Genomic DNA, 17,820 nt, shown 5'->3' on the forward strand with positions numbered 1-17,820 from the left:
ACCTCGTGGTCCAGGAAGGCACACTCACCTGCCAGTTTGAAGTTGCAGAGACTGGAGTGCTTCTTGAAGCGGTCAAAGCATCCCTTGCTCACTTGGAATGGACTGAGGCCGCTCAAGACCCACATTGCTTGAACCCGTGTCACTCATGCTAGCTCCACTCTCGCCAGACAGATGTGTGTAGATACACATTGCCTTTACGTGAATGAGAAGTGCACTTAAGGGCATGTTTTTCTGCGCATTGTCCTCAATCCATACACTGAGAGCCTTCTCCATCCTTTCTATGTGGACATCCTGGATGTGGGTAACCACTTCGGTGCTCAGTACAGTGCTTGCCGCAACACATTCTCGGATCGCATTCTCATTCTTCCGAATACAGCGAACAGTGGATTTGTTTACTCCGTACAGTCTGCCCACAGAGGCCACACTCTGTCCTCTTGACAGCCAGTCCAGCAGATCCACTTTGTGACGCAGGCTCATCACTTTCTTCTGCTTCCTAGCAGTTGACACATCTCCGCCACTGGTCTTGTTCTTGGGAGCCATGTTTGATCAATGAGCAAATGAGTGGAAAGAGAGGGGAAAGACCTCTCAAGGCAGCGGGATGAGAAGAATGATTAAGACCATGGACACATTACACATTAGTAGTCATGCAGGAATTGCGGGTAGCTGCGGGAGGGTGAGTAGTCTGCCCATTGTTTGTGGGGGATGTTGGCGGATGCTTACATTTTCCTCAGCTCTGGTGAAACATTTAATTATGTAACTCGCTTGGGGGGGGGGGGGGGTGACGTATTCAGCAGCTAGTAATAAATGTCAAACTTTTATACTGTCATGTTTCCGATCGCAAACTTTTAAACTGGCATGTTTCGGATTTCAAAATTTTAAACTGGCATGTTTCGGATCTCAAACTTTTAAACTGGCATGTTTCGGATCTCAAACTTTTAAACTGGCATGTTTCGGATCTCAAACTTTTAAACTGGCATGTTTCGGATCTCAAACTTTTAAACTGGCATGTTTCGGATCTCAAACTTTTAAACTGGCATGTTTCGGATCTCAAACTTTTAAACTGACATGTTTCGGATCTCAAACTTTTCAACTGGCATGTTTCGGATCTCAAACTTTTAAACTGGCATGTTTCGGATCTCAAACTTTTAAACTGGCATGTATCAGATCGCAAACTTTTAAACTGGCATGTTTCGGATCTCAAACTTTTAAACTGGCATGTTTCGGATCTCAAACTTTTAAACTGACATGTTTCGGATCTCAAACTTTTCAACTGGCATGTTTCGGATCTCAAACTTTTAAATTGGCATGTTTCGGATCGCAAACTTTTAAACTGGCATGTATCAGATCGCAAACTTTTAAACTGGCATGGATCAGATCGCAAACTTTTAAACTGGCATGTTTCGGATCGCAAACTTTTAAACTGGCATGTATCAGATCGCAAACTTTTAAACTGGCATGTTTTGGATCTCAAACTTTTAAACTGCTATGTTTCGGATCTCAAACTTTTAAACTGACATGTTTCGGATCTCAAACTTTTAAACTGACATGTTTCGGATCTCAAACTTTTAAACTGGCATGTTTCAGATCTCAAACTTTTAAACTGGCATGTTTCGGATCTCAAACTTTTAAACTGGCATGTTTCGGATCTCAAACTTTTAAACTGGCATGTTTTGGATCTCAACCTTTTAAACTGGATTGTTTCGGATCTCAAACTTTTAAACTGGAATGTTTCATCGATCTATAATTCCAGCAATCTGTGTGTGTGTCTGTGTGTGTGTGTGTGTGTGTGTGTGTGTGTGTGTCTGTCTGTGTGTGTGTCTGTGTTTGTGTGTGTGTGTGTGTGTGTGTGTGTGTGTGTGTGTGTGTGTGTGTGTGTGTGTGTATGTGTGTGTGTGTCTGTGACTGCTGTTTCTCGACAACCACCGGTCCGATCTAATTGAAACTTGCCAGATATATTTCTGGGGACCTGAGGATGTGCCTTTTCAAGGTTTGATATTAATCGGACAAGTGGTTCCCAAGTTACGGCCATTTATTTACCAACCAATGACAAGACACGTTGCTGCGTAGGCGTGGCCGATGGGGGAAGGGAACCTCAGCCGTGTTCCCCATTACAGGTTACAACGTATGGACTTCCGGATAATAATGACTGTGTTTTCTAATAATTTCTCGATTTCTTATGCGCATTTATAGATAAACACAATGCCCCAAGTTATGATCGTTTTCCTATCAGACGGTGCATAAATTTCGGTAACATCAGAATGAGCTGGTATGCTCCGAAGTAGGAAGTAATCTTTTTTTTTTTTTGCACGAAGGTTTATTTTTTCTCTTCTCTTCTCTTTGTGTTTTTCTTTGCGATGACATTGTGAAAAGGCAAAATACGTTGGCGCTAATTGAATAATTGGCCATTAAAACTAAATTGCGAATAATCGTAACTGCGATATGCGAACTTCCCGACAGTGAGGACTTAACTTCCGGACTTCCGGATAGTGACGAGTACTGTATTCTTTCTCGATTTTTTTCTCGATTTATCGACTTACTGTATTCTTTCTTTCTCGATTTCTTTCTCGATTTTCTTAAACACAATGCCCCGATCCAGTCATCGTTTACGACAGCGAAGGAACGAAGCTGCGTGTCATGCACGTGCAATGGAATCTAACGAAGCACGAGCTGCTCGCTTGGCAGACAACACTGGACGCGAGGCAAGGCGTTGTGCAGCTGAAACGGATGAAGAACGAACTGCTCGCTTAGCAGACAACATTGAACGTGAGGCAAGGCGTCGTGCAGAAGAAATGGATGAATAACGAACTGCTCGTTTGGCAGACAACACTGGACGTGAGGCAAGGCGCCGTGCAGAAGAAATGGATGAAGAACGAACTGCTTGCTTAGCAGACAACATTGAACGCGAGACAAGGCGTCGTGCAGAAGAAACGGATGAAGAACGAACTGCTCGCTTGGCAGACAACATTGAACGCGAGGCAAGGTGCCGTGCAGCTGAAACGGATGAAGAAGGAATTGCTCGCTTCGCAGACAACATTGAACGCGAGGCAAGGCGTTGTGCAGAAGAAACGGATGAAGAATGAACTGCTCGCTTGGCAGACAACACTGGACGCAAGGCAAGGCGCCGTGCAGAAGAAACGGGTTCGGGCATGCACGTACGGCCACGTGAGAGCGAAGGAACGGCCTGTGCGGTTGTTGTTTCTGGCACGCGGTTTGAAATTTTTTTGTTTTGTTTTGTTTGCACGTACGACCACGCACGTACGGGCACGCACCTACGGGCATGCACTAGTATCTCAAACTTCTAAACTGGCATGTTTCGGATCTCAAATTTTTAAACTGGCATGTTTCGGATCTCAAACTTTTAAACTGGCACGTTTCGGATCGCAAACTTTTAAACTGGCATGTTTCGGATCGCAAACTTTTAAACTGACATGTTTCATTTCTCAAACTTTTAAACTGGCACGTTTCGGATCTCAAACTTTTAAACTGGCATGTTTCGGATCTCAAACTTTTAAACTGGAATGTTTCATATCTCAAACTTTTGAACTGGCATGTTTCACATCTCAAACTTTTAAACTGGCATGTTTTGGATCTCAACCTTTTAAACTGGCATGTTTCGGATCTCAAACTTTTAAACTGGCATGTTTTGGATCTCAACCTTTTAAACTGGCATGTTTCAGATCTCAAACTTTTAAACTGGAATGTTTCATATCTCAAACTTTTAAACTGGCATGTTTCACATCTCAAACTTTTAAACTGGCATGTTTTGGATCTCAACCTTTTAAACTGGCATGTTTCGGATCTCAAACTTTTAAACTGGAATGTTTCATTTCTCAAACTTTTAAACTGGCATGTTTTGGATCTCAACCTTTTAAACTGGCATGTTTCATATCTCAAACTTTAAAACTGGCATGTTTTGGATCTCAACCTTTTAAACTGGCATGTTTCATATCTCAAACTTTTAAAATGGCATGCTTTGGATCTCAACCTTTTAAACTGGCATGTTTTGGATCTCAAACTTTTAAACTGGAATGTTTCATGTCTCAAACTTTTAAACTGGAATGTTTCATATCTCAAACTTTTAAACTGGCATGTTTTGGATCTTAACCTTTTAAACTGGCATGTTTCGGATCTTAAACTTTTAAACTGGAATGTTTCATATCTCAAACTTTTAAACTGGCATGTTTCATATCTCAAACTTTTAAACTGGCATGTTTTGGATGTCAAATTTTAAACTGGCATGTTTCGGATCACAAACTTTTAAACTGGCATGTTTTGGATCTCAAACTTTTAAACTGGCATGTTTTGGATGTCAAACTTTTAAACTGGCATGTTTCGGATCTCAAACTTTTAAACTGGCATGTTTCGGATCTCAAACTTTTAAACTGACATGTTTCAGATCTCAAACATTTAAGCTGGCATGTTTTGGATGTCAAACTTTTAAACTGGCATGTTTCATATCTTAAACTTTTAAACTTGCATGTTTCGAATCTCAAACTTTTAAACTGCATGTTTCATATCTCAAACTTTTAAACAGGCATGTTTAATATCTCAAACTTTTAAACTGGCATGTTTCGGATCTCACATTTTTATACTGCCATGTTTTGGATGTCAAACATTTGGATCAAGTGTGAGTTACCAACTCGTCAAATGATAGTGAAGTCATTTTTTAGTCCCATGAATAGTGGAATGGGATGAAACGATTGACGCTTCAGCTGATGTCCAAATTTTAAAGAGAAAGTGTCTCAACTTATTCGAGGAACTTGAGATGAGCATGAAATGCAGACCATGGGGGGATTGGGGGGGGGGGGTTGGTGTGGCACACTCGGCAGGCACTCCCGTTAAAGGCGAATTTTTTTCATATGTATGAAGGCGTATATAACTGAAATGTGGTCTCGAAATGTGGGATCACTGATATTCCTCAGACCACAGCTGATGTTGACTGCAGCGTTCAACAAGGAACTGATTTGTCCCATCCAGTTTGTTCCCATGGTTGGTACTTGATGATTAACGAATTGCCGGAATAATTTGTCATCAGAGATGCTTCTTTTCTTCCAAACATCCATGAACCAAGAAGTATAATGGTATCCCAAGTGTCAGAAAATCCAGAATCCTTATCATTCTGTTTGAATTCCACACTCGGTCTGTGCTTTCAAGACTCAAGAACATGCTTTTTGACCGTGCGAAATTCTCCAGGGCATACAATAGGTATTTAATGTGTTGTAGAAGAAATCTTTGTTGTAAGTGATTCACATAGTGGAAATGATGAAGACAAATGTTCAGCTGATGGCAAAACCATAATTCTGAAGGTCACTTCCATGTCAAAACTTGTTCAATACGTCAGAGACAATGATTTGTTTTGATCATTACATCATTTGTTTCATTAAATGTGATGTCTGCTTTTCATTCAATTGGATTTCTATGAGACAATAATTAAAATGAATGTTAAGTTTTGAGCAAAAGTTTTTTCATTGGAGTACTTTTTTCAAATGTATTAGAGCATCCTTTGTCAATATTTAGAATAGTCCTTGGAATTTATGACAAAAAGAAACACCCACAAAAAATGTTTTCCTCGCTCTGCTCAGTGAAGTTATATTTTTCAGTGCAATGTAAATTTTTGCACCTCCCCTTCCCCAAAATCGTGGATTTGCACCTACTGCCTGTAATACCACCGACATCCTTAAAGTGAATGAATGATTAAATATACACTTTCAAACATTATTGGACCAATCAGATAGCCTTCTTCCAAGTGATGTGATAATTTACAATTTTATAACATTAACAATACCCCCACCAATTGCTCTTCTCTCAAAAATTATTTTTTGATTTCAGAGTGAAGTGTAAGGAAGAGATAAATCCGTTAAACTTAACTACTGTCATAATAGAAATCATGGCTCATCATTAAAAATAGAAATTTCATTCCAGAAAATTCACTCTACAAAGAGCTAAACAGCCGGAGGGTGGAATGCTCATTAAACCTTGTGCAAAGTTCAGTCTAATCAATTACAAGAACTAATTGGAAAGTCTGTAGCTTAACAGATTATTCTAAAAGTAAAATAAGGGCAGTTGTTCAGTTAAAATATGAAAATAAATGCAAAACGATGATGAATAAAAAGTCCAAAAAATTGAGTAAACCGAGTCATTAAATTACAGGCAATGGACGATCGGGACAAACATCATAGTTCAGTATCAGGTGTATCATTACTTTCCAACTTTTATCAAACCATATGGCATCCTCAAAAGTTCTCCAATGCATAAGCGATAGCGATACGACCTTGTCACAACTTATTTTTAAATGTTTTGTCCAGCACTGGATTGAAATGTGTTGTCCAGCACTGGATTGAAATGTCTTGTTCAGCACTGGATTGAAATGTGTTGTCCAGCACTGGATTGAAATGTGTTGTCCAGCACTGGATTGAAATGTTTTGTCCAGCACTGGATTGAGATGTTTTGTCCAGCACTGGATTGAAATGTTTTGTCCAGCACTGGAATAAAATGTTTTGTCCAGCACTGGATTGAAATGGTTTGTCCAGCACTGGAATAAAATGTTTTGTCCAGCACTGGATTGAAATGTGTTGTCCAGCACTGGATTGAAATGGTTTGTCCAGCACTGGAATAAAATGTTTTGTCCAGCACTGGATTGAAATGGTTTGTCCAGCACTGGAATAAAATGTTTTGTCCAGCACTGGATTGAAATGTGTTGTCCAGCACTGGATTGAAATGTGTTGTCCAGCACTGGATTGAAATGGTTTGTCCAGCACTGGATTGAAATGTGTTATCCAGCACTGTATTTTTTTGTACACCTTGTCGAGGCTCGTATGAGAGCTAACACACAACACACAGCAAGGGGGGGGGGCATGAGACAAGAAGGGCGGGAGTGGGAAGGACAAATGAGTGGGGAGCAGAGACATGAAGAGATCTGTGGAAGGGGGAGGGATAGGGTGGGGAACATGGGGTATACAAGATGGACATTACAGGGACTTTCAGGAAGGAAAGCAGGGAATTTGAAGGAGGTGGGTTTGGGGTGGATTAACGGGGGTAGACAAGATCGAGGATTTGGGTGGGGGTGGTGGTGAACAGCTGTTTTGAATGCCTGGAGGGAAGAATGGGATTGAAGAGAGTGAGGGAGTTTATTCCAAAGGTGGGGAAAAAAAGAGGAATGAAAGACTGAAGGTGAGCAGTGATTCGTGATCTTGGTAGTATTACCTGAAGGGGGTTGTTGGTGGACCTTGAGCGTCCTGCGGAAATATGGTGGGGACAAATCGCAGACAGAGCAGGGAGGGGCGAGACCGGAGAGGAGACGGTAGAAGAGAGAAAGACCACCGACCTACCTGCGGTGAGAAAGTGAGAGGCCCAAGGACTCAGCCTCATTGCGGAGATGCCAATGATCCGAAATGCTTTGGTTTCCACAGTGTGAAGCCGAGAAAGGTGGGAGGCAGGAGCACCACTCCAGAGGGGAGAGCAGTACTCCATCAGGTTGCGGACGAAAGCTTTGTATGTGGTCAGGAGCTCAGGTGGGCCGAGGAAGGACTTTGCACAACGGAAGATTCCCAGTCGGCGACTGGCTTTGGAGGCCAGGTTGGAAATGTGACTTTCCCAGGAAAGATCATGGCAGATAGTGAGACCCAGAAGCTTGAAAGGCGAGCGTAGCGAGCCGATCCACACAAGTATATTATAAAACACAAGTTTCAGTCACACCATGGTTGAGTGAAATATAGATTAAGTGAAATGTAATTTACAGACATCGTTTTTGACTTGAAGCTCTTTTTGCATGTTGGTATGGATTAAAAGAAATACTTCTTCAAGGGGGCATTTTTTTCTTACACAATTACCAAAAACTTAAATTAAAAAAAAAAATAAACATCAATCAGGTAACCCAGCACAATCTAATACTATTTCTATTTCACCAAACTTGCAAGGTAGATTTCTCAATGAGGAAGCTTTAATTAAAATGAAGTCATTTCAAACAAATTTGAACAGGTTATAACTGACATAAATCGAACGACAGGAAGAAAGACATGAAGAAAGAGTGAGAAAAATGGGAAATGTCACCATGTGGCTCAACCTGGGACCTAATGGCTCTAAAATCAAAATCTTCTTGGCATCATTTTCACAACAGGTGAAATCATAGCTATTTGCATTTTTGTATTGTATCACCAGCTTAAACACATGCCTAAGCAAGGCTACACATATTCATCTTCATCATAATAATCATCATTTTATGGGATAGGAGGATGATATCTTGTGGTGAATGCCAGTGTACACTTCGGTATTGCTTGGTTTGCATTGGTTGGTACATGATGGTTTTGAACCATGAAAAAACGCAGGCAGTGTTGGGTGAAGATATCACTTTACAAAGATTTGTCCAAGTTATTTTTAAAGGTTGTTACAGATGTGGATTCCACCAGGAAAGTTGGGAGGCTGTTACAATAATCAATCAATCTTTAATGAAGAACTTATTCTGAGAAGTAGTCGACATCTGGCCTTGAACACTTTCATGGGGTGACTTCTCATGGAGTTGGTAATTGCAGGTGTGAAGAAGTGGTGGGGGTTGATGCGGTCCAGTCCTTTTATGATCCAGAAAACATATATTGCCACCTTGTCTGCATGTGTAACTTAGAATACATGTTCAGGTGTGTCAGACTTTCTTGGTAGGGTAGACTATGTATGATCGGGACTAATTTGGTCACCCCTCTCTGTGCCTTCTCCAATTTGTTGCTGTCTGCTGCATATCTGGAACACCATGTGAACTTGCTGTACCACAAGATGGGTCATACCAGAGACTTGAACAGCAATTTCGATGTATTATCATCCAAGGTCGTGAAGGTACGTTTTATTAGTCCAAGTGTCTGGTTCACCTTGGTGAGTTTGATTGCCAACAGTCTCGGGCATATTGATGAGTTTGCTAACAGTCCCAAGCAAGTTAGTGTCAATATCAACTCTCCTCCATATTTATTTGTACACGCAAAGGGGGGTGCATTGCATCAACATCATAATTCAATTTTACAGCCATTTTCAGTCAGCAAATCAAATTTACATTGAGGAGATTAACATAACAACACAGGATCCAATCAGTATAGCACATTCAATAACAGATGATATGCACCAGAAGACGAGTTGGACAAAGTGTTTGTGTTGGGAGAGGCACATGCTCTGTGCTTAAGCCTCTTGATGAAAAATGGTCATGTTCCACACAATAGCATCCAAAGTGGAAGGAACATGTGAAAGCTATGTCCACATATGTGAGCAATACTTGTGCTTATTACTCTGCGGACAAAGCGAAAAGCGGGGTGAAGCAATTGCTTCACTTTGTCTGTATGACGTCAGTCTATGATCAATGAACAATTTAATTTCAATTGAATGTTATATCTTGAACACTGCAGAACACGAATGGGAACATAAATTGGAACAAACCTGCAGTTTTAGCAGTACCCTGGCTCTGAATTTGGCAAATTGTACGGAATGTCATCCTAAGCACACATACGCAGAGAGGAGTAAGGTAATTGTTTTAGTTTGTCTGCCTGTCTGGCAGTCAAATATAATTGAAAAACATTCCAAACAGGAAACTTGTATTTTTAGAGACATCATAAAGGTCGCAAACAACAGGCACAAATAACCAATTTAACGTGTAAAAGACAGTGCATCAATGGTGGTAAACTTCCGAAAAAAGTTTTATTTTCTCCTGCATTCTTTCAAACCTTTATTTAACTTCAACTGAATTATATACTTGAACAGTATGAACTTTTGCTCGGAAAAGCAAAGCAATAATTTAAAAGACCCTTCTGAGCTGTTCCCGTGTCCTTTTTCTCAAGATTGTGTGGGGGTAAGGTGTTCTCTGAACTCACAATATTTTTTTATTCCGTTGCAGTTGTTTGAGTGCACTGCTTTTAATAAGCAGCATTTTAGTACTCCTTATAACTTCTTCTGAGACATTTAAATGTCAACTACTGAGTAATGGTACCACATGTAGACCAGACAAAGTCAGTCAAATGATGAAAGTAATTGTGGGTTGAGTGGAGGTACTAGAGTTATGTAACACATGCTGCAGACTTGTAAGGTCATGAACATTTCACTGCATTCCATTATCTCATGTCCATTTCTCTGAAGGCAGTGAGCACAGTGGATATTTGTGGAATTATTGAGTGCATTCATTGCGGAGCATTAATTTAATGTCTGGAGTAAACAACCAGTGCTTGGAGGAGTGTAATTTGTTGAAATATTTTGAAAGAAGGAGATAAAGCAAAAAATGAAGATTTGATAACAATGAAGCTTGATAATAATAATAATAATAATGAAGAAAACTGAAGAAGATGATAAATAGAGATGAAAAGAGTAAAATGAAGAGATGGATATAAAAGGAATAAGATGTGAGATACCATTCAGTGAAGAATGACCACAAATATAAAGGTGGAATCAATGGAATGAATGGAAGGGGACAAACATGACATTGGGGAATAGAACATTCCAAAGAGGAAACAAAAGGTAAGAAAATGAGGATTCCTTGATTCATAAAAGGAAAATGTAAGCACTGGTGGGGGAATGAAGAATGATATCCATGAAAAAAGGAAATCATGGATAAAAACGTGTGCAGGCTAAAGTGCAAACTCGTGTAAAAAATAACTTCATTAACAGATGTGTCACAAATTATAGCTTCAGGAGACACCGTAAACAAACCAAGGTGAATATATCCAGGATGATTATCTTCACTTCAGAATAGCTTTGCTGTTTTGAAATCACAAGAGACAGGAAGCCTTTCTTTATATTTTTTTCCAGAAGTCATTTTGAGGTAACTCATGAATAAAATGACATTAAAAATTTTTTTCTTAGATATCACCTTTGTTTATTCTGTCATTACATTATACTCAGTCGTTTAAGTGACTTTCTTGTGATTCTACCTCATAAGACATTATAAGGATGTTTAAAATAATATTTTCTCCGTGAGTTAATTTTATCAGACGTTTCACCCATTTGGCTTTAACTTACCACAACAATTTTTTTTTCAGTTTTTCACTTTATACCTAACATAATCAGACTGTATACACAGATTACATAATGGCTGGTAATTACCCTCATAGAGGAGAGGGTATTGCATTTGAGTCTGTTTGTCTTTGTCCGTTTGTTTGTTGCAAAAACCAATATTTTTTCAAGTATATTGGACAGTCGATTTTGTTATTCTGTCTGCTTGTCTGTCTGTCACCTACAGGTCACAATTTAAAACCGATCTTCACGAAACTTCACCACATGGTATAGTGTAGTGGCAGAGTTCCAAAAAGGGCCCCAAAAATGGAGATAGCTTGCACAACTTTAGAACAAGACAAAATAGGTATCATTTTGTTCATTTGGATGTCTGCTTTAAGAAAAATGATGTTGTACTCGTGAAATCTCCTGCTGACATGGCGTATTAACCCCTTACTTGTGGCATACATGAAAAACATGAAAAATTCATGAAAAGTTTGTCGCTTGTGTTCGGATTTTCTCTATCCATGTTTAAAAAAAAAGTGTTGTTTTAGACCATTTCCTTTTGATTCTTAATATTTTGAAGCCATTTCCATCCAAATGTAGAATTACAAGGGTATAAAAACTCTGCGTTGACCCTTCAGCCCCTATTACGAGAAGCTTTTTTTTATTATAGTTTTCATCTTCTGAGATTCCTTGATTTTTTGTTGAAGTTGCCTCCTATAGAATATGATAGATGACCAAGCCTGGGTATAGATGTCACTACCAGCTTTCATTATTTTGAAAAATAATGAGTTGAAACCATTCATGACTAAACAGTCAACAATGGCAATGAATTGTCTTCCAAAGTAGGATTTCCTGTTCTCAAGAACAAAGGGGAGGCAAAGGTAAATCTCTATACAACATTTCAAATGAGGAGAAAGTGGAATGATGTTTTTGAAAAAAAGCATGGTTTTGACATTCATGTACTTTCACTTTCATTCTATGGTATGCCAATTGAGTCAGAATAACATGCACACTTCAAGACTCTTTGGCTACCGGTACTTAACCCCTTTGGGGCCAAGGCCAGGGTACAAGTTTGCTGATTGTGAATTACCTTTCCCCTTTTCCTTATCTGTTTAAAAACAATACCCATATACTGATAATTTCTGATCACCTCAGTAGAGACATCTGTTGTGAATAGCAGTAACTGCATGTTACGGCAACCCGCTAATTTATTGATAAATGTACCGCACTGTAAATGTACAAGGAAAAAAATGTTGGGATGGGACAGCTTTCGTACATGGTCTTGAATAGTCCCCCCATTTTATTTTGCAGCTTTTGCACAATGGAGCCTGCTGAGGAACCCCCTGCAAAGAAGAAGAAGAACAGTTATGAAGACCGCTGTATCTTCTGTGAGGTTTCTTTGACGAAGGTACGAGGTGATAATCCAGTTGTGGCCAACCCTACAACAGACGGGCTTAAATCAATTCTCAGTGCTGCGAACAATCGCCAAGATGATGTTTTCACTCGACTCTCACCCATTGCTGATGACATTCTAAATAAAAACATTAATATCAGATATCACCAAAAGTGCAGAGCTAACTACAACGCAAAGAGGAACGTTTGTTATGCTCGAAAACGCGCAGCTGTATCTGATGACAAGAATGAAACGCTACCTGGTCTACCCAGGCTTAGGCGGTTGGATACTTCAAAGTTTAATATAAGAACTGATTGCTTCGTCTGTGGGTCATCATTTGAGCGGAAGGAGAAGTTGACGGAAATAGCAGTTGGTACTGGTGAATCAACGCGGCGTCATGTTCTCGATGCCGCAATTGAACGTAACGATGAAGAAATCAAGATGCGCATGCTGGCATACCCTGACCTCTTCGCAATGGATGCAAAGTACCATCGCTCCTGTTACTCGCATTACATCAGTGACTACAACATCAAAGCTTCAAAACGCTCATGAACAGCCTGATGATGACGTAGCTTTCAATCGTCTTTGTAAGGAGATGGAATCCACTGTCCTGTCGACTACTCAACCGATCATTACAACGTTGTCCACCCTGCATGAACAACTATCTAACATTTCAAAGGAACTTGAGAGTGGTAACAGGCCTTCAGTTAGGAACTTAAAAATGAAGTTGATGAATCATTTTGGTGAAAGACTTTCATTCATTTCACAACCTGGGAAATCAGACCTTGTTTGCTCTGGTGACATTAGTATTGGGGATGCACTACGGCAGGTTGTGCAGTTACACGTGCATGCCAATGAAGTTGGTGAATGTGAACTAGAATCGGTGGCTCGGAGTTCAGAGAATGACATGGTTGTTTTGCACAGGGCTGCTGGTATTATTCGCAATTTGATTTCAGATCTTACTTTCCAGTCTGAAGGGTTTGACCCCAGTGGGAAGACCAACTTGAGTGAAGCTAAAGCCTTTGTGCCAAACCCCCTTTATGATTTCATTGCATGGTGTACATCCCAAAGGGATTTTGATGGGGCAGTCACATTTGAATCAGTCGCAGATTTGAGCAAGATTGATTTCAAAGTCCTTGCAATTTTCCATAACTTGATTTCGCTGGGATGTAAGACTGGGACACCTATCACATTCTCCCTGGGACTTTGCACTGTACCCGCAGTCCATGCACTGTCTGGTTGTGACAGTACATCTCCCATGTACCGGATGGGAAAGAAGACTGCCTATTCAGTCCTCATGGAAAATGCCGAAGCACTGCAAGGTTTAGGGAACCTCCAGGATGAAGAGTCATTCACATCATCTGCAATGGACTTTGCCTTGCTAATGAATAGAAAGAAAGCAAAAAAACAAGCATCATTGAATGATTTGCGCTATCACCTTGCCACTACAACAGACAAACCAGCCTCGCAACTGCCTCCCATGGAAGACGCCTACAAGCAACACTCCCTTCGTGCCCGATATCAGACCATGATATGGTGTCAGAGTAATATTGCTCGGCCAGAAATTGAGGGTCCTGTCGGTCATGGATGGCATATGGACAATGCGAATGGACTTCGACCTGTCTTCTACATGAATGAATCTGCTCCTGCTGAAGTAAGGGATGTTACACATTTGCATTGTACGGACAAGAACTGTGAAGGTCTGAAATGCCAATGCTTGCAAACAGGTCTAGAGTGCATACAGATCTGCTCCTGTAGGTCAGACTGCAGTAATCCATTCAACAGGAAGCCAGAGGAGATGGAAGGTGAAACAGATGGTGGAGATACCAAAGATCCCTTTTCTGGTGATTTGGGTGCTGGTAATCATTCTTCTTTTGTACTGAAGGATATTAAGCCTGAATATAGGACCATTAATTATGCAAGTTGATCTGTAAGTGAATAATGTACTAATCCCATTGTGGTAAAAGGCAAAGCCCTGGAGAGAAAGTGAAAGGTTGTCCCAAACCTGACAGTGATTTCCGATCCTGAAAAATGGACTATCTCATGTTGTCTTGATAACGCTTAACGTATTTCACGGTACATAAAGAGTTAAATTCACTTGTAATCTTGATTATGTATCATTTGGAACATACAATTCCTGTGTGAAGTACCTGACAACATGCTATGACAAAATTATCGGCTCTGCTGGAACAGTAAATCAAAGCTGTGTTCAAGGCTTGAGGGTAAAGTGCTGGAATGGGGGGGGGGGGGCTTAAAGGATTAACATAGTTCATAGCACAAAAACAGTTGCTCAAGTACATCAGAACAGCATATATGTGAGTGTTTTTTTTGAGTGTTTCTACCATTCAGTTGGAATAAAAACCTATGCGGGAAATAAATTTCTTATATTTTCTTCTATTTCCATATTTTCAATGTTTCCGGATGCAAGGGGTTAATATGTCATGTCAGCAGGAGATTTCACGAGTACAACATCACTTTTCCTTAAGCAGATATTCTAAGGAACAAAATGATACCTATTTTGTCTTGTTCTATTGTTGTGCAAGGTATGACAAAAATTTGGCCCCTGAACCACTGCACTAGTAAAGTTTGTTATAAGGAAGAAGCTTATTGTTTTTGAGGTCAAAAGGTCAAAAGATCAATATTGGCAAAAGGTCAACAACTTAGGTGAGATTTCTAAAATCCTCAATTTCCATCCGATTGACTTGAAATTTGAATATTTATATTTCAAGTCACTGAATTCAACCAGCCAATTATTTTTGAGGTCAACATAGGTCCAAGGTCAACAACTAAGGTGGTATTTCTAAAATCCTCAATTTTCATCCGATTGAGTTGAAATTTGAAGACCATTTGCATTTAAAGGCACTGAATTCAACCACCAATTATTTTTGAGATCATCATCGGTCAAAACGCCAATTTGGGGCAAATTTTCTAAAAACTTCACTTATAATTCTATTGACTTGAAATTTGAAGAGCATTTGCAGATCAGGTCACTGAATTTAACCACCTATTTGTTTTGAGGTTACCATAAGCCAAAAGGTCAACATAGACCAAATTTCTAAAATCCTCAATTTTAATTCCAATTGACTTGAAATTTGAAGAGCATTCGCATATCTCGTCACTGAATTCAACCACCAATTATTTTTGAGGTCAACATAGACCAAAAGGTCAACATAGGCCCAAGGTCAACAACTAAGATGGTATTTCTAAAATCCTCAATTTTCATCCGATTGAGTTGAAATTTAAAGACCATTTGCATAAAAAAGCGCTGAATTCAACCACCAATTATTTTTGAGATCATCATCGGTCAAAAGGCCAATTTGGGCCAAATTTTCTAAAATTTTCACTTATCATTCTATTTACTTGAAATTTGAAGATCATTTGCAGATCAGGTCACTGAATTTAACCACCTATTTGTTTTGAGGTTACCATAAGCCAAAAGGTCAACATAGACCAAATTTCTAAAATCCTCAATTTTAATCCGACTGACTTGAAATTTGAAGAGCATTCGCATATCTACTCGCTGAATTCAACTACATTAATTTTGAGGTAAACATAGGTCAAAATAGGCCAAAAGGCCAATTTGGGCCAAATTTTCAAAAATCCTCAATTTTCATGTGATTGACTTGAAATTTGAAAATGATTTACAGATCAGGACACTGAATTCAACCACCTATTATTTTTGATGTCACCATAGGCCAAAAGATCAACATAGGCCTAAGGTCAACAACCAAGGTGGTACTTCTAAAATCCTCAATTTTCATCCCATTGACTTTGAATTTGAAGAGGATTTCCACATCAGGTCACTGAATTCAACCACCAATTTTTTTTGAGGTCAACATAAGCCAAATTTCTAAAATTGACAATTTTTCATCCCATTGACTTGAAATTTGAACAGGAGTTGCATATTTGGTCATTGAATTCAACCACCGATTATTTTTGAGTTCAAATCTGTTCCATGGATTTTGCAAGTGTCGTGTTCTACACAACATCTTTTTCTTGTTTGTCTGTATCCAGATCTGGATCTGGACCTTCACCAAAATCGAATCAGTTCGTCCTTGTCACACACCCAACCTGTCCTCCAAGTTTTGTCCGAACCCCTCCATAGCTTTTTGAAATATCGTGCTCACATACAAACAGACAGACAAACAAACAGACAGAGGTGAAAACATAACCTCCTCCCATCTTCGGTGGCAGAGGTAATAATTATTATGTTGGTTCCATCTTATAACACAGATAATAACGATAAATTGTGCATGTGCTTGAATTTGAAATATTTAGTCCTGGTTCAATTCCCGAATTAATTATCACACATTATTCAATATATTAATATTGAATCGCCTCGGCTTTGTGCCCCATACTTCTCCGATTGCTTTATTCACTCATTTCTGTGGCTTTGTTCACTCGTTCCAAATTGCTTTTTTTGCATTGGACTGTTGCTTACCCTTCCAATCTTTACTTGCATAGCTTATCAAACCAAAAGCAATCACTATTGACAGATGAACACCAGCTTATTGGTACACCACACACAAGGTCTCATGGGTAGCTGAGTTCAGAACTATTGACAGGCAAACACTGCAAGGCTTCATGGGAAATAATGGGGTTTTTTGTATTCTATGTCGACGCTCGTGTACGAGCTAACATACATAACATATAACAAGGCAAGAGACGAGGGGTGGGAGAGGGAAGCACAAATTAGTGGAGAACAGAGACAATAGGAGATCTGTGGAAGGGAGGTGGATGGGGTGGGGTACACCGGGTAAACAAGATGGAGACTACAGGGACTTTTAGGAAGGAAAACAGGGAATTTGAAAGAGGTGGGATTGGGGTGGACTAACGGCAGTAGAAAAGATCAAGATTTTGGATGGGGGAAGACATGAGATGGTGATGAACAGCTATTTTGAAGACCTGGAGGAAGGAGTGGGATTGAAGAGAGTGTAGGAGTTTGTTCCAGAGGCAGTTGGAAAAAAAGAGGAATGAAAGGACGAAGGTGAGCAGTGATTCTTCAATTTTGCAATTTCATCAGAAGGGGGTATTTGGTGGACCTTAAACGCCCTGCGGAAGGTTGGGGGGTGGGAGGGGGGGAAGACCAGAGAGGAGATGGTAGAAGACAGAAAGACCACCAACCTGCCTGCAATGAGAGAGTGAGAAACCCAAAGACTCGACTTCATCGCGGGAGATACCAATGATCCTAAAAGCCTTGGTTTCCACAGCGTGAATTTGAGCTAGGTGTGAGGCAGGAGCACCCACCCCAGATGGGAGAGCAGTACTCCATCAGGCTGCGGATGAAGGCTTTTTAAGTGGTTAGAAGCCTAGGTGTGCCAAGGAAGGACTTTGCATGACAGAAGATGCCCAGTTGGTGACTGGCTTTGGAGGCCAGCTTGGAGATGTGGCTTTCCCAGGAAAGATCGTGGAAGATAGCGAGGCCCAATGCTTGACTGAAAGGACTTCTTGAAGAGGATTGTTGAGAA

The 17,820-nt window shown here is 40.0% G+C and overlaps 1 protein-coding gene across 1 annotated transcript in view; it reads left to right on the forward strand.

Annotated features, from left to right (window-relative positions):
- Positions 1-14,669, forward strand: part of LOC147032417 (uncharacterized) — a 19,879-nt gene extending 5,210 nt beyond the window's left edge. Inside the window, exons 2-3 of the mRNA XM_085870029.1 lie at positions 8,764-8,823; positions 12,271-14,669. Coding sequence (XP_085726155.1) covers positions 12,750-14,279 — 1,530 coding nt within the window. The 5' untranslated portion in view covers positions 8,764-8,823; positions 12,271-12,749 and the 3' untranslated portion in view covers positions 14,280-14,669. The remainder of the gene's footprint in view (positions 1-8,763; positions 8,824-12,270) is intronic.
- The last annotated feature ends 3,151 nt before the right edge of the window (positions 14,670-17,820 follow it).

This window comes from Eptatretus burgeri, chromosome 2, assembly GCF_056783735.1.
Source record: "Eptatretus burgeri isolate ZD-2024b chromosome 2, Ebu_testis_v1, whole genome shotgun sequence".
Classification (NCBI taxonomy): domain Eukaryota; kingdom Metazoa; phylum Chordata; class Myxini; order Myxiniformes; family Myxinidae; genus Eptatretus; species Eptatretus burgeri.